Below are 18,780 nucleotides of genomic sequence, written 5' to 3' on the forward strand. Positions count from 1 at the left end.
TGTAAGTATGAACCCTGTTCGTTGTTTATTTATATTTTAAGATCTTTTCTATTTAAAGTAAACTGATGATGCCCTCTATAACGAGAACTGAAATGACAGACTAATTACCTCGTTATAAGCCGATCTCGTTATATCAGACAATCATAATACTGTGCATACATATGAATCTGTAGTTTTCTAAACCATTAACTTCCTATAGTGAAGCCTTTCGGAGCAATATAAGATGCTAATAAATATTGTTTGAATGGCGTTTTTGAAAAAAAGTTATTTTTTTTTATTGTCAATGAAATATATTAAAACATAAAAGAGTTGTTTACTTTTATTATCAATGATATACGTTAAAACAAAAAAGCTGTACTTATATTTTTTTCCAACTACATAATGTATAAATCGTATTTTCAAGGATAACATAACCTATTGCTTCTGCAATTTTAAGAACTCTGTTATTTTTAACTGCTTTAAATGGTCCAGTATCATTCTATCATATATTTTCTAAAGATGTGAAACATTTGTATTTATTCATTGTAAAGAAGTTTATTGCGGGCTGCAGTTAAGTTTATTGAGGGCTGTTTGAAAAGGTATTTATTTATAGCCACGACCGGACTAAAAACGTAAAAAACACGTTTTTGGATCTTATTTTCTCTCGTTATATACGGTTTGCCAAATTTGCCTCGCTATAGACGGTTATAGTTCAATAGAAATTTCACGGGACATCTAATGTATCTCGTTATAAGCGAAACCTCGTAATAACCGTGTTCGTTATAGAGGGAGTATACTGTATATATATATATATATATATATATATATATATATATATATATATATATATATATATATATATATATATATATATATATAAATACTTTTTTCTTTTTGGGTGTGGTAGTCAATAAACAATCGAGCTTTGCTAAGGCGTACTATTTATTCTGAATCCAAGCTTTCGGTGGTTTTTTGCCACCTTTATCAAGGTCTACAAAGAAAATTACTATGTTGTAACAATTTGAATGATGCAATAAAAAAGGTATAAAAAACTTACCCGAATGTAAGATTCGTGGCAAAAACAACAACGTTAAATAACATGATATGTACTGCAATTACAACTACCTTAAAATGTTACTGTTTAAAAGACACTTAGACAATTAATACATACGTTAAAAATTTTAAAAAACAAAATGAAAGATGACATGTTAAAACAGTCGTCGTTGCACACTTGATTTCAGTCACATTTCACGAACAAAAAGAGAGAAAGTGGGAGGACAATTATTGTTTAAATATCTTGAAGAAAATACAAAAAAAAAAAAATTCAAACTAATGTCTAACAAAATACTGTTTGTGAATTTAGAGTACTACCAACTGTATTACCAACTTGAAATTGAGCGGGAAATTACAAAAATTATTTACAACATAAACAATAAAAAGAAAATAGTATTTAGTAAATAGGTTTAGAAAAAACAACCAAACAAAAACAAAACTGAATTAATAACTGAAGTTTGATCAAAAAAATTCTGATAGCAGAATTAATTTGTGCTGAGGGCACTGATTGTGACATAGTAAGAATGTTACTTCTATTAACAAAAGGATCATCAAAAATTAATTTATTAATCAGTCTTGGAGGATATGAATTTTCAACAAAAATATTACGTAAGAGGTTGAGATCATGTTTGAGATAATCCGGATGTGATAACCTTTTGACACGTTTTTTCATCGCTAGGACTAAATTTGTTTTCATCCTAGGAGGATGGTAAGAAAGGTAGCTTATGAATATATTGCTACATATGGGTTTTCTATACCATTGTGTTTTCACAACAATATCCTCACATCTATGCAATCTCATGTCAAGGAAAGGAAAAGATCCCTCCCGCTCCTCCTCGCACGTGAATTGCAAGTGTGGGTTTCGTTGGTTGAAAACATTTAATGTAGATTGTATAGAGTCTGCAGGTAGTGCCAAGATTAAGTCATCTACGTATCTCTTTATGAATGGTATTTCAAAATTAATTTGTTGCAAACAGTCTTTAATCAAGTCGTCCAAGACATAATTGCACAGTATTGGTGAAATAGTGAAACCCATTGGAGTACCAAAGACTTGTTTGTAGTAACAATCATTAAAAATAAAAACATTAGAGTCAAAAACAAAAGAAATGAGTTTTTGATATTAGCTAAGTTGAGGGTTGTGTGCATTGATATGTCATCCCAGTGTTTCTCAACACTAACCAAGATTGTGTGTCATGGTAAATTAGTGAACAAAGACACTACATCAAAACTAACGTTCTTATAGTCGATAGGTAATTTTAAGTTATTAATAAAAGAACTGAAACTAAAAGAGTCCTGAATGTGAAACTCATTGTTATTACTGTACGTTTCTGTGAGAATATTAGTTAAAAAACTTGCTATGGGGCCATTAGGTGTACCTATTGAGGACACTATTGGTCTCATAGACAGAGTAGGTTTATGAATTTTTGGGAGAGCATAAAATCTAGGAGCAATTGCATTGTAAATTTTCAAAGTTTTACCAACTGATTAATCCATTTGATTCTCCTTTACCAAATCAGAAACTAGTTTATTGGCCTTTTGTTGCAAAGTACACACGGGATTGTTGTTCAACTTTTTAAAATATTTAGTGTCGGTGAGTAAGTCTTCACATTTTTGTATATAGTCCCTAGTGTACATTGCTACAGTGACATTGCATTTGTCGCTCTGGACAATCTTGATCTCAGGGTGATGTTTCAAAAAAGTTTTGCATTTGATATAATATTTATTTAAGAAATGGTCTTATTCATCTTTGTTGAGAAAATTAGTGATTATATTAGTGCATTTGGACCTTAGAATGTTCTTATCGACATTCTCAATTAGTCTTAAAATGTTTTCGATGTCTGCCAACAAAGAGGAAACTTTAAAATATTTTTTGTTAGGAAGCAAAGCGAATTTAGGGCCTAAAGCTAACAACTTTTTAACTTCTAAAGGACCAATGTCGATAAGGACATTCTGAGGTCCAAATGCAACAATAGTTGGTAGTACTCAAAATTCATAAACAGTATTTTGTTGGACATTAGTTTGAAATTTGTTTTTTGTATTTTCTTCAAGCTATTTAAACAATAATTGTCCTCCCACTTTCTCTCTTTCTGATCGTGAAATGTGACTGAAATCAAGTGTGCAACGACGACTGTTTTAATATGTCGTCTTTCATTTTGTTTTTTAAAATTTTTAACGTATGTATTAATTGTCTAAGTGTCTTTTAAACAGTAACATTTTAAGGTAGTTGTAATTGCAGTACATATCATCTTATTTAACGTTGTTGTTTTTGCCACGAATCTTACATTCGGGTAAGTTTTTTATACCTTTTTTATTGCATCATTCAAATTGTTACAACATAGTAATTTTCTTTGTAGACCTTGATAAAGGTGGCAAAAAACCACCGAAAGCTTGGATTTAGAATAAATAGTACGCCTTAGCAAAGCTCTATTTTTTATTGACTACCACACCCAAAAAGAAAAAAGTATTTACATATTTTTTCCAAACTAGTCAAAAAATTTTGGACTACTTTTTCTTATATATATATATATATATATATATATATATATATATATATATATATATATATATATATTATCGAAAAAACACCCATAACAATCATGACTTGCATGCCAACTATCATCATCCACCTTCACAAATTAATTCAGTCATTAATATCCTTGTCCCCAAATCAATACCCCTTTACGATAATGCAAGTAGACCCGCCGAACTATCTAGTTTAAAACAAGCCCTCATCTGAAACGGTTACCGCGAAAATCATATCAATAGTAGCATTCACAGCTCCTATCTCACACTTAATTTTAACCCAAAGACTCAGACCCTCATGATATGAAAGCTTTTCTTCCTTAAATCAAAGGTGTCACTGACAAAATCGACAAAATCGACAGAATTCTTAAATCAAGAGGAATAATGACAATATTCCATCCCTCCCCCAAAAACTTTCATCTCTTGCCCGATCAGTCAAAGAAAACATTCCAAATGAACAAGACAAAGTTTATGAAATTCCTTGAGCAGACTGACGCCGATCGTATATAGGCCAAACAAATCGTAGAATCCAAAATAGGATTTATGAACATTCCATTTCTGTTCGCAATATCGATGCAATTTCAGCCCTAGGTCAACACTATCTTCATAAAGGTCACACAATTGATTTGAAAACTCCAGAACCGTAGCACCCATCCCCTTCTATAAACCAAGAATTATCCGAGAAGCCAAAGAAATTTAAAAAAAAGGCCAACACACGCGCCAATCCTACGCCAACCTCAACCCAAACCACGTCACCATCGACGGTATAAATGAATGACTGAGACCTCGGAAGACCTGAAGAAGATGTCAGAGAGGATGTCGAATGCTTGGCGCAGTGATAATCGACGCGGTTCAGCCCTTGCTACGTTGAATACCATTTTACCTTAGTTTCCCCAGACGTTTCTGTCAAAATTATAGGCCTAACTATAATGTATATTGACAATATCAAATTGTTTTCGATGGTTCGATGGCTCTACAATAAATTATAATTCTAATGCTCCAAAAACAAATAGAGATTTTATTTAATAAACATGTAGACGATAATATCGGGGTGCAATACGTAAAATAAAAAATATTATAAACTACTTACAGTTTATCACCAACCTCCTCACATTCTTCTATAATCGTCATCAAAACTAACATCTTATGTCCATATTCAAGTTTTTCAGGAGCATCAGCAGGCATTTTGTCTTTCCACCAATTTCCCATATCAATAATTTCATCGTCTTCACAAATAACATCTTGTTGTTTGATTTTTTTATTTTTAGAAGCTTCTATAACGTTTAACAACTGGGGATGTGCGCCTATATATTGAAGCATGTGGACGTCTTTGAGAAAGGTAGACGCTGTTTTATCGGCTGTGGGTTGTCTATTACAATAATCATTGTAAAAATCACACTGAAGTTGATGTAGTTGTATGAACACCGCATAATCTAACATTTTTGGCAAATATATCTCCAATTCTGTGTCTTCGACTCGCTAAAATCCGTTTAATTAAATTCGTTTTAGATTAATTAAAAGCATGACCAAGTGTTTTAATGCATTATAAAACTAGGAAATATAAGTATTGGTCTTACACAATTTCATGAACCTGACTCAATCATTTGGTGACGCCAATCTACGAACGAAACTATGAAATCCGATATTACCGAAAACATTTATTTGTCTTCAGTGCGTTCTCATCGCAAGACAACTAGTTTTTGCATTAGTAAAATAGTTTTTGTTTTTCTGCAGCCGTTTTTAATACTTCATATTGAAATTAAAATAGTTAACGTTTTTAGGGTTTATTTTTTTCGGGTATGAGTATTTCCAAGGTTCATGAAGTTTTGAAACATCCCTAAATATATCAAAATATCTTGACGATATCTTGCACATCAGATATAACTAATTGAAAACCCACTTTTGAACTGGATATTTTGATTACTTGATGCTTGAAGTAGACTTCAGGCATCAGCAAGAAGCGTTACTACCTGACTTGACAATGTCAAGTACAACCTTGCCGAAACGTTGTCAGAATAATGGTTTTTCTAAAAACCAAAATTATTCAACGCGGAGTCAAACCCGGAAAACCACATATATATGTATATGTATATGTATGTATATATATATATATATATATATATATATATATATATATATATAAATATATATATATATATATATATAAATATATATATATATATATATATATATATATATATATATATATATATATATATATATATATATATATATGTTCGGAAAGATTTCCGCGGTTAGTACAATTAAACTTAGAGCTAACATTAATATTATTATAAAAATTAATATTAAACTCACCAGTCTTCCGGGTTGAACCGCGTCGATATCCATTTTGCCGAGCTTTCGACATCCTCTCTGATGTCTTCTTCAGGGCTTCCGAGCCATGAAGAAGACTTTTCCTGAAGAAGATTTCCACTACAGTAGTAGTAGTGAACTAGTGAGTGAACTAGAAGTGACTAGTGGGTGTAGTAGTGTCTGGGGGCTCGGGAGACTGAGACCTCGGAAGCCCTGAAGAAGACATCAGAGAGGATGTCGAAAGCTCGGCAAAATGGATATCGACGCGGTTCAACCCGGAAGACTGGTGAGTTTAATATTAATTTTTATAATAATATTAATCTTAGCTCTAAGTTTAAATATATATATATATATATATATATATAAATATATATATATATATATATATATATATATATATATATATATATATATATATATATATATATATATATATATAAATATATATATATATATATATATATATATATATATATATATATTTGTCGGAATATTTTTCAGTTAGGATATTTGTCGTCTACTAGGACCCCTTTTTCCCTCGATTTTATCCTTCATAACCAGCTGCAAGAACTTGTACTTCTCATTTCTAACTATGTCCCCCAAATATGCTGTGTTTCTTCTTTTAGCGGTGGACAAAAGTTCTCTGCCTCTTTCCATTATGTGTAACACGATTCGTTCATCATGATCGGTCCATGGTATTTTCAAAATTCCTCTAAAATGCTACATCTCAAAAGCTTCCGGCTTTCTCATTAAATGAACATTAACAGTCCAAACTTCGACACCATAAAGAAGAATAGAGTGGATATAACATTTTATCATACGATATCGGATTTGCAGATTGAGACTTTGGTTACTTAGAAACTTCCTGATCTTCAAAAAGGCTGCTCTTGATTGCTCTACTCTTGATCTTCAGCAATCCAGACTCCTGAGTACTTTATTTTGTCCACTTGTTCAATATCTTCATTTTTTTATCTGGATCCTTGTGATGACTTTACCTCTCTTACTGATAACCACGGTTTTTGTTTTGTTTATGTTTATTGTTAAACCAAACTCTTCCCCAGTATCACAAATTGTGTTTAGTAGTGTCTGCAGGTCTTTCTCACTTTCAGCGATAATGACTGTATCGTGTAAATAACTCGTCGGAGTATATATTAAATAGTAATGGTGAAAGTGCACAGCTTTGTCTCACACCTCTACTTATCTGTTGCGCATCCGTGCTATTTCCATCTAATGTTACCACAGCCTATTGGTTTCAATAGAGACTTCTCACTATGTTAATATCATTTTTGTCAAGTACTTTTCGCTTTAGACATTCCATGAGAATATTATGTTTAATTTTGTCGAAAGCTGTCTAATAGTCTATAAATGCAACGAAAAGAGATCTTTTTGTTGTCCTCGATATTTTTGAGCAAAAGTTGTGAAACTATTCCGAAGCCATTACGAAAGCCAAACCGTCTATTACTAATATGTACTTCACACTTTCTGAATATTCTTGCATGTATAACCTTTAAAAATGTTTTCAATAGTTGTGACATTAAGCTGAGTAATATCATAAATCTAAACACATACATACCAAACCGTTTACTAAATACATCGCTTAATTTGTTGACTGCAAATTTTAAGAAAACCAAATAAATCCAATACATACACAGGTTTACTAAACTATAAAATACACATTTCATTACTAACTTTACCTGAACAGTTTCACCAAGAAGTTTATGCAAAACGTGAGTCCTTTTTCTCATTAAACTAATATCATGAGAAGTTGAATCTTCATATTGGCCATTTGTTATAGGATTAACAAAATTGGTTCTAAATTCCTTTAATGTACCCAATAGATTTGGCTTAACAAAGTGAACCATGTGGTAATCTAAAACAAACATGTTGTACTATCTAAATTTTTGTAATATATATATATATATATATATATATATATATATATATATATATATATATATATATATATATATATATATATATATATGTCATACTTTTTCTTTCCCAACCAAAGAAAAATAAATAAAAATATCCATCGGAATAAAATTTTAAGAAATCATTAGAAACAAAAATGTATATATTAATTTAAGATAAGATTTAGTGTAGATAAGAATAGAAATTTGTTTGGCAAACGACCTGTTTCCGTTGCAAACAAAATTATCAAAAAACCTTTGTTTAGAATTAGAAGACATTTTACCTGTAAGTTAATCTCTTCATTGTTTGTAGAGTCGAGTATTAAATGACCATATTCTAATCTTTTGAAATATGTATAAATGATGTATTGAAAAAAACCAATTTTAAAGTAAGCTATTTAGTTTTCTCTGAAACCGAAATTAGGCTTTTCCAATATCATAGTAAACACAATTTAAGCTTTTTGATTGGACGGTCGTTTTTAAATGGGAATTTGGTGAGTCGATCATGAGAGAGGAGAAGTTAGTCATATTTTGGTCATCGAAAGGAAACAGTCGTGTGTCTCAAGATAGGGTGTAGTTCGTGAGTTTGGATACCGGCGTAACGAAAAGAAGTGAATAGTTTGAAGAAGGAGATAATAAGTAGATTAAAAGAGGTCCTTGTATCTACCGTGGGCATTTTATAAAGGATATGTGAAAGTATTCTTACGGCATCAAGTTAACAAAAGGAGGTCCTAGTGTCATAAATAAGTAGCGGAGTTTGGAGAAGTGAATCAGGTGTTTTTGTGTAGTCTGAAGGAGGTTTGCAGAGACGTAAAGAAGGAGCCGAGGTGACAAAGAGGGGAGATCACATCTTTGAGGAGACTGGACTTTTCTGGGTATGTTCCAACATACAACTCAAGAAGAAAATAAACTGTAAGTGTTTGTACAATTGAATTTTATATCTGTGAAGGATCGTTTCGACATCAGGGTCATTAGCATTCAAATTTAAGAACTGAGGTTTTGTTAGGCTAATCAAAAGTTTAAAGTTTTGTGGTTTCTTTTTTTAAGTAAAGAAAATTTTAAGTAAAATTGGTTTTTCACGTAATATAAATATATGTAGCTTTATAATCTTATTATCATAATAATTTGATTTATTTTCTTGTATGCTGATTGATAAGATAACGACAGAATTTAATAATTGTTTTATTCGTTCATATAAAATAAAGAAACGTAAATCTTTGTAATATAATATATTTGTATTATTATCCGTTTTTCTCTATCCCGATAAAAGACAACTAGAAAAACTTTTGAATCCATCGAACACAGGTAATATAAGGATTATTTTACTTTTGATAACAGATAAGTTATAATTTTTTTATTGGCTCAATAAACTAAGTTTGAACTCAAAATAAACAATCATAACAATATATATATATATATATATATATATATATATATATATATATATATATATATATATATATGATCCCAGGTTCCTGCAAATTGAAAAGCAAAGCATGGACCTTTTGTCGTATTATAGGGGAAAATGTATGTATAGGGGAAAGGGTTAATTATAAAACAGAAATAAGCATTAAAATGTATTCAATTGTAGTTAGGTTTGTAAACACTGTATTTAAAACATTTAGAAATATTTAAAATTTATCGATGGATGATGAACAAATCCTTCGAATAATAAAATAATCTGTTTCAAACAATTATTCTGGAGAATTTCAAGAAACCTTCAAAAAAATAATAAATAAAAACGAATAATAGAGTATTTTGTTGTCAAGTAAGGAATTAGTACCTGAATATTTAAAATGTTTGTTTTTCCATTTTGTAGAAAGAACAGGTAAAGTTTGTTTAGCAGTAAATGTTTGGCTTCAATTAGTACCGACTATAAACATCCTGGGTAAACCGATAATAGTATAAAAGGCCCGGTTTCAGGTAAAATTTAAATATGTTTCCTGGTAAAATTTGTCAAACTGTACTGATAAGAGCGTTTTTCAAATTCGATGGTAGTGCGCGACGGGTTTGCCAATCACCTTAAGAGCATAGGCCCAAAATTTCGGGCCAATGCTTTTTAAATGCATTTATTTTTTTCGAATCCTGAGAAAACTAATAAATATTTTTGAAAAATTTAAACGCAAAATGAAAGATTACATTATTACCGAGGGCCGAAAGTCCCTTAGAATAAACAAAAAGTTTCTTTTGAATGAGATATTTGAAATTAAAAATCACACTTAAGTTTCTCTTCTTTTTCACCCCTGTAACTTACTAAAATAAACATCATAGAAGTTTTCAGAGACTTTCGGCCCTAGGTAATAATGTAATCTTTCATTCCGCGTTTAAATTTTTTAAAAATACTTATTAGTTTTCTCAGGATTCGAAAAAAAAATGAATGCATTTAAAAAGCATTGGCCCGAAATTTTGCGCCTATGCTCTTAAGTGGTTTTCAGGTATTTATATAAAAAGTTTATGGAACTGAACACCAACCAGTATTTAAATACGAGTTCTTGATAAAATTTGTTGGTCTTTATGTATCACAGGAAGTGTTAAGTAGTATTACTCATTTTATTCATTACGTTTTCTATCATTAGGTGGAGTCCGGACTAATAATGGGGCTTCTTCTAGTGTTCCGGAAAAGAAGAAACATTTATCTATAGATGCAAAGCAAATTGTAAAAACTATATACAGTACCTTACTTAAAAGAGGATTTGACACAACTTCCGCTACGAGTGAAATATGCGATTTGACGAAAATACCTCTGACCCCAGTAAAAAGAATTACATCAAATCCCATAGAAACAAGAAAAAAAAAAACGTAAAGATTCCAGTTCCACCAAATGTATGGACAAAGCCGATAAGGACTTGATACGTCGAAAAGTCTATACCATGTATGAAGGTCAACGCATACCTACATTAAGAGCTCTAAAACAACGGCTCAATGTTCACGAAACTCAAATAAGCTGTAGCCTCACCAGCTTATGAAAAATTTTGAAAAGTATGGGCTTTCGATATCGTATAATTGACAAAAGACAAGTAATTATGGAATCTCATAGATTACAAAAATGGTGTTATGAGTATATAATTTCGATAAGAAAATTTCGTTCTAAAAATCGTCAGATAATTTACCTCGACGAGACATGGTTTGACACACATTTAACACGACCTGATGGATTTGCCGATTCCTGCGGTAAATGTAAGACAAAAGCTCCGTCAAATAAAGGGAAAAGAATAACGATTTACATGCTGGATCAGAAAATGGTTGGGTTCCAAATTCCCTGTGGCTTTCTTTCTGCAAAGGATATTATAACTCCTGCGTCGACTAACATGAAGATACAAAGGCAGAATTTTTCAAAAATAATCTTATGCCAAACATTCCTCAGAATAGCGTGATAGTAATGGACAATGCAAGCTATCACAGTTGCCAACTATGTAATACTCCAATAAACTCGAATAATACTAAATTGGAAATTCAAAATTACATAGAGACGAATGATATGTATTTTGAAGAATGTTACACCAAACAAGAGCTTTTAGAAGTTTTAAAAGCATTTTCTATAAAAAAAGTATATGCTTTTGATACAATGGCAGAGGAAATGGGACATACAGTGCTGCGGCTTCCACCCTATTATTGTATGTTTGATCCCATAGAACATATGTGGCAAGAAATTAAAGTCTAACGTGAGGTCACAAAATATTTCTCCAACGTTAAGTAGTACTGTTTTAGAGTTAATAAGAAAGTGTGTCAATGAGATTCTTCCAAGTAGTTGGAGAAATTGAGTCCGACACGTAATAAGTAAAGAAAATTCATATGTTGATGTAGATGATAATATAATTGAACCGATCATAATTAATTTAGATGAGGATAGCGATAGCGAAACAGAACTATGTGTGGAGTGATACTGTCATCAAATCTATAAATGTTACGATTAAAAAAAATCGGTTCTAACCACAAATTATTATTAATGTTTGTTTTTCTATAATCTTGTCAATTAAAATAGATTTAATTTATTTTAAAACTCATTTGAAAACATTAATGTCGGGCATATAAGGCATATATTTTATATATTTTACATCCGTTTTTTTGTTTTTGTCGTCGTAATTATTTTAAATTTTGTGGATCCTTTGATTTATTATAGGAGTACCGTCTAGTCAGTGTTAATTGTTAAAAGACCAACTCTGTCTACCTCGTTTGCTTATCGCTCTGGGCTGGTCTTAACAATGGGCCAAGTCAGATAAATTTAATAATATTTACGACCGCACTAATTGAAGTCAACCATTTTCTGCTAAACATACTTTACGCGACTTGAATTTCTGTAAACGTAATTAAATAAACTGAGCTATGTATGAATCGGATTTCTATCAAGAAAAATTTGACGATAGGCTAAAGGGAAGGAGCGGGAAAGTTAAAGCTTAGAAGTCAGAAAGAATCTTTTGCTGCGGCTCTTGAAAAAAATGGTTGTGTAAATTGATGAAAGACAAAGTCTCGTAAAATAGTTAAAGAGTTTAAGAGCGATGTCGACTACCCCAATCGCCTCTATGGAGATCATGCTTGACCTTCCTCCATTACATATATGGATAGAGAAGGAGGGAAGGTAGGAGCATATAGAAGGCGAATAAGATGCCAGAAAGCAGGGTAAAACGATACGAACCAGTGGGTCTCAAACACTCAAAGGCTTTTATACATGAACCTTCGAAGAAGAGATTCAAAGATCTACAGCTATCAATATGAGCTATCTGCGCATTTGCGTAGGTCTCCTAATAGGACATTACGCAAATGTAATTAAATAAACTGTTATGTATGAATCGGATTTTGACCAATAAAAATTTGAAAAAAAGGGATAGGCGAAAGGGAAGGAAAAAATGGTTGTGTAAATAAATGAAATACAAGGTCTTGTAAAATACTTAAAGAATTTAAATTTAATAGTATGTAAAAGGGGCGCCTGTTTGCTGTTCCAGCCTTGTATCAGAATCTAGAGTATAAAGCGTTCACAGCTATTTAGATTGTAAGTAATTTCTTTATACGTTTAGTAGGAGAGATACAAACATTACTAGAAGCCAGAAGTATGGTTTTTATATACAAATCTAATTGAGATAGCATAGCGATATCATTCATCATCGCCGAATAGCAAATCTAGGAGACGTTAGGAAATCTTATAAAACATATAAGTCGACTCATTATAACTACAGTGAAAATGGTTGTGGAAATAAATGAAAGACAAAATCTTGTAAAATACTTAAAGAATTTAAATTTAAAAGTGCGTAAAGGAGCGTCTCTGTTTGCTGTTCCAGCCTTGTATCAGAATCTAGAGTATAAAGCGTTCACAGGTGTTTAGCTTGTAAGTAATTTCTTTATACGTTTAGTACGAGAAATAAAAACATTACTAGAAGCCAGAAGTATGGTTTTTATGTACAAATCTAATAGACATAGCATAGCGGTATCAATCATCATCGCCGGATAGCAAATCTAGGAGACGTTAGGAAATCTTATAAAACACATAAGTAGATTCATTATAACTACAGTTGGTACTACTGACATGTATAAGTATCGAGAAAAATTTTAATTTGTGGTATTTCAATAGTTAGAAATATTTATCGCAATTAAGTTATGATATGAATGCTAATATTTTATACTTGAAGAGATTATTTACATAGGTACATTATTTATTAAAAAATAGTTTTTTTTACAACTTACATTCTACTAGATTGTTTTGTAGTGGGGTGCCAGTTAATACAATACGCCTGTTAGTTTTAATGTTATTTAGGGCTTGGGCTCTTACTGCTTTCTTATTTTTTATTAAGTGACCTTCATCACAAACTACCAAATCAGGACCTGCAAATAAAACAAAAACAATGAATGCTAGAACAGAGTTTAAAAGCTGCTAAAAGTCTAAATGTATAGTACATTCGGCAACAAGCACAAGCTTTTTCTAGAAGAGGAACGAATGATCATGTAAAAAGTTAAGATCATTTCTAGTATATTATTTTCCTTTTTCGTTATTACAACTACGGTGTATTTATTTATCGGTGTAAGTTCCTTTCCGGTAACACATGAGTTAGCATATATATGTCTCCATCGTTTGAGGGTCTTACTGACGTAATTACCATTTTAATGGAAATAAGCCACAATTGACGGTTAAAGTAAGTTTATTGACGTTTCAATTTCCACTTCGGAAATCGTTCTCAAAATACAAACATTAATAATAGTCTTCCTGACGGTTCCTGTTCAAATGAATTCCTCTTGGATTCTTGTTAAAATTCAACTTATCAATTTTTTATTGTTTTATTGTTCAATATCTTTAAATCATTATCATATAAACGGCATCGACTTACCACTCCCCATCTGTTTGTGTCAACTACTTTACACATATTCTCTTTACTATTTAATTTGCGGAATACTAATTTTTAATTAATTTCTAAATTTCACGTATCTCATAGTACCTTTCAAAATTAAAATAGTTTTGATAGGCTAATATACAAACTTTTTATTTATCACTCTAAAATTCATATCTTTAATCATACGAAAAATTAACAGATTTAGAAAGAATTTAATATGTAAAGTATTCAAGGAAGTAGAGGAGAAACTATCAATCGGTGTCGATTGCAATGAAAAATGAACTAACTATATTTCAACATGCAGCTTGGAGTGCCGACATTTTTTTTACTGTGAAACTTGAGACTATAAATCGTACAATTTTATTCAGTTAAGAAAATTGAGTGAAACAGCTCAAGCAAACCATTGCAAAATACCAAACTATTGATACATACCTCTCGCGGAATCCTCTATAGGCGAGGCAATGAAGCAGTAAAAAGCCCAAAACCTACCAAATTTTTGCAATAGGATGGACTTCAATGATACTTTTTGCATTCGATTTGTAAGAGTGTCAGAAAATTTTGTTAATAAAAATAATGATGTGGAAAGGAAAATTGCATTATTGAACAAGGAAAATGGATTTTGCAATGTGCATTTCGAAGTGATGAAAAATGATAAATTTGTAATTCGGAAATAGTTGACGGAAATGAGGGGATTTTTGGAGTCATTGAACACGAATATCATGACGACGATGGTCTCCCAGGCACTTGGTGCGGCCAGGCCTCGTCACCCGGAGTTTTGTGGAAATTCGATACAAAATCAGTGCAATCTCTCGTTAATCAGGGGTTTTTGGAGTCGTTGGTGTATTATCACCGACATGATATTAGCCACCCCAAAACCCCAGAGTAACGAGTTTGAACTGATTTCGTATCAAATTTCAACAAAATTCCAGGAGGCGAGGCACGAGGTCCGTGCTGGGCACCAGATACCTCGCACACCATAGCGAAAAACCATCGAGTAACAAGTGTGCACTGATTTTCTATCAAATTTCCACCAAATGGAAGACGAGGTCCTTCTTGGGTAAAAGGTATGAAAGGTAAAAGGTCATCGCCGGTATGATATTATTGTTCAGTGACTCCAAAAACTACCGAGTAACGAGTTTGTACTAATTTTGTATCAAATTTCCACAAAACTCAAGGGGACGAGGCCCAGGTGCACCAGGTACCTCGGAGACCCCCGCCGTCATGATATTCGTGTTCAGAGTACCCTAAAGCCCCTGAGTAGTAATATTGAACTCATTTTCGTTAATTATTTCCGAAATATAATTTTATAATTTTTCATCACTTCGAATGTAATTTGGAAAACGCATTTTCCTTGTTCAATACTGCAATTTTAATTTCCATTTCATCATTTTTGTTCACAAAATTTCCTGACACTCTTAACAATCGAATAAAACAAGTTTTATTGAGATCCATCCAACTGCAAAAATTTGGTAGGTTTATTGCTTCTTTGCCTCTGATAGCTAGAATGCACGTGAAACTCAAAAAGATTGTAATACCTAAAAATAAACCAACGTTTGATTATACAAAATTAAGAAAAAGAGAAATACATCAAAAAGTGATCCAACAGGTCAACTCAAATCTAACAGAAGTAGGAAAAGAAATCTTAATATTAGAAGATGTCAATGAAAAGTGACAAATAAAAAACAGACGTGGATGACTTCAGAAATTCTGGAAGAGAGGAGAAAAACGAAAGGGAGAAAACTCAAAGGGAGAAATGATTCAAAATACCAAGAACTCCACCAAGTCCACATTGTTAAAGATTTTGGAGTATTACAGATTTTTGAACAGTGTCAAAGGCTTCTTCGACATCAAAAAAGGCTGCTAATAAATCTTGTTTACAGGCCATAGAGTCGGAAATATGTGATTGTAAAATAAACAAATTATCTGATGTAGAACGATGAGATCTAAAACCGGATTGTGCCGGTGAAATAACTATATTTTTTTCCAAAACTCAGATCAATCTTTTGTTTACCATTTTCTCCATTAATTTGCATATGGCCTAAACGAATAAGATAAACTTTGTGTTTGGTTATGAACTTTTTTAATTGGTATAATATATGATTCTCGCCACCGCTAAAGGAAATTGTAACTGTTCCAAATACCGTTGTAAAATTTTAATAAAATAATGATGCGTGGAGTCGATAATTTCTTTAAGAACATGAAAGGAATGTCATCTGGACCAGAGGCTGTGTTTTTACACAAATCGAGTGCCGTCAATAGTTCCTCTAAGGTAAATGGTGTGTTAATAGTATCGATTTCTTGTGTAGTTTTTATTGTGGAGAACTTTCCAGTTAATGTGCCTGATGATGTATTAGGTAAGTATTATTGCCTTTTGGATTTTTGTTCAAACGTATCAGCTCGTAAATTGGCAATGCGTTGTGTGTCATTGATAACTATATTTTGATAACTTATACTTTGAATACCGAAACTTGTCTTACGGCTCTGCATTTGTCGTGTTTTCGTCCATACTCGGGCAGAAGATGTGTTGGATTTTAGTAACGAAGTATATTCTCCCCATGAAATTTTCTTGTTTTTTTAGCACGTATTTTGCTCTGGCCTTTAGTTTTTTAAATTGTACAAATTCTTCGTTATTTCGAGTTCTTCGGTATCTGTTTAATGCTTTTTTGCATTGGCGAACTGCATATTCACAGTCCTTATTCCACCATGGTACTTTTTCCGTGAAAAGGTTGTAGAAGTTTTGCCAATATATAGTTCAGCTGCAGAGATAATGCAGTGGATAAGAAGGTTCAGAGATTCGTCTACGTCATCAGAAAGAGACAAGTGGAAGTTTTTTTTCGAGATACGAGCAGAAGCCAATCCAATGTTCATTGGCGATTCTCCATTTGGGTGCATGATAATTGCTAGATTTATTCTCGCTATTTGAAATAAATCATAATTGGAAAATGATTGCTATCAAAGAGACTGTCGAGGACAAGCCAGTTTAATAGAGATGATGACTTTGGGTCAGAGAAGCTCAAATCAATTGCTGAAAATGTGCCAGAAGATATATTAAAGTATGTACTTGATCTAGTATTTAATAGGCAAGTGCTAGAACAATTTAATACATTTTCAATGACTTTTCCCCTTCCAAATGTTTTGTCAGAACCTCACATAATATTATGTGCATTGAAGTATTGAAGTCACCCACAAGAAGATAAGAAGTGGGGAGTTGATGAATTAGATAATAAAGTTCCTCTTCTAAAAGTTTGTAATTAGGTGGTACGTAAATGCTACATACCGTAATTTTGCTGGGGCACCAGATGGAGACTGCGATTGCTTCAATGTCAGTAGTGAGTATGTGATGTGTAGAAAACAGATTTCTGGAAACAAAAATTGAGGTGTCGCCACTGGCTCTCAGGTAGTCCTTTCTTAAACAATGGTAACTTTCGTAATTTTTAAGTTGTCCAATTTTGGTATCTTTAAAGTTTGTCTCTTGTAAACATATAAAGTCTGCCTCTGTTTCTGCGATCAATTGTTGGATTCATTGAATTAATTTGAAAAGTAGCTAAGTAATTAAAAGGTAGATTTTTGGGACTTTTGTGATGTATCTGAGAGATAATCGTCGTCAGTGGATGATTGTGATAATTCAGTCTTGCTATTATCTATGGTTAAATATTTCTTTAATTTTTTTGTTGTTCTAGTAACTCTACCCTTAACAGATCTTTCTGTTAAAGAAGGATATACCTTATACATATCATCCAACAGAACCTGTATATCTTTAGTAATTTGCAGAGCTTCCATTATTGGGTTGCCGTTGCCAAATGAGTTCTCGAGGAATGCAATAATCTGATCAGCTGTTAACGTATAGTCATTCGGATTTGTGTTACAGAGATTTTGTATAATTGTCTTTGTGTTGTCTGATAGAATAGTTTCGTTTGTGAACTGCATCCTAGGTTTCTTCTTAACTAATTTTGGTTTATTAGTGCTGGAGGAGTGCTCACGATGGGGCATTACATCAACGTCTGATGCCTGGTCTTCAAGAGAATTTGTGTCATTAGTTGATGATGCAGTCGTTTGACACCTGGTGCTGGTAATAATGTAGTTGTTTGAAGATGCTCAGAATTTGTACCAACTATTGTAGTTGTTGACAATGTTGATGATAAATTATTTGATTGCGGCAATGAGGTTGTTTGTGTATTTGTGTTAGGACATTTATTTGCTGTATGTCCAGGCTGTTTACAAAGGAAACACTCCATACGATCTGTGGACAAGAATATTCTATATGCGATATTCTCATGCTGTATTAAAAGTGACGTTTGAAGCTCGTAGTTTTCAGTAGCTGAGGTAACGTAGACTTGACGTCTGAAACTCATAATATGCTAGTACTCATCTCCTGGGATACCTGCCTTTAATAAATAATGATATAGGCGACACCATTTGAAGTCCGAAATCTTTGGGTGCCTGTTCTATGACCTCATTAGGATGGACAGACATTTGATATCAATATTCTCTTAGTTGGAGAAATTAGTCTTTTTATACTCAGCTCTAATGCTCTAATATAAGCTGGTCTACAAGCTCGGTTCTTGATAACTAGATACACACTCGGTTGTTTAAGATTTTCGATGCAAAACAAACATTTTTGGGATTAACGATGTTTCCATCTGCTTTAACGTAGTCCAATAACACAAGATTGGGATGAGAATGTA

The 18,780-nt window shown here is 32.2% G+C and overlaps 1 protein-coding gene across 1 annotated transcript in view; it reads right to left on the bottom strand.

Annotated features, from left to right (window-relative positions):
- LOC140431295 (uncharacterized) overlaps positions 1-18,780 on the bottom strand; it is a 223,185-nt gene that overhangs the window by 45,205 nt on the left and 159,200 nt on the right. Inside the window, exons 17-19 of the mRNA XM_072519228.1 lie at positions 13,455-13,592; positions 7,563-7,738; positions 4,646-5,034 (exon numbers count right to left, since the gene is read on the bottom strand). Of these exons, the coding sequence (XP_072375329.1) occupies positions 4,646-5,034; positions 7,563-7,738; positions 13,455-13,592 (703 nt within the window). The remainder of the gene's footprint in view (positions 1-4,645; positions 5,035-7,562; positions 7,739-13,454; positions 13,593-18,780) is intronic.

The sequence above is a fragment of the Diabrotica undecimpunctata genome, unplaced genomic scaffold, assembly GCF_040954645.1.
Source record: "Diabrotica undecimpunctata isolate CICGRU unplaced genomic scaffold, icDiaUnde3 ctg00000626.1, whole genome shotgun sequence".
NCBI lineage: Eukaryota > Metazoa > Arthropoda > Insecta > Coleoptera > Chrysomelidae > Diabrotica > Diabrotica undecimpunctata.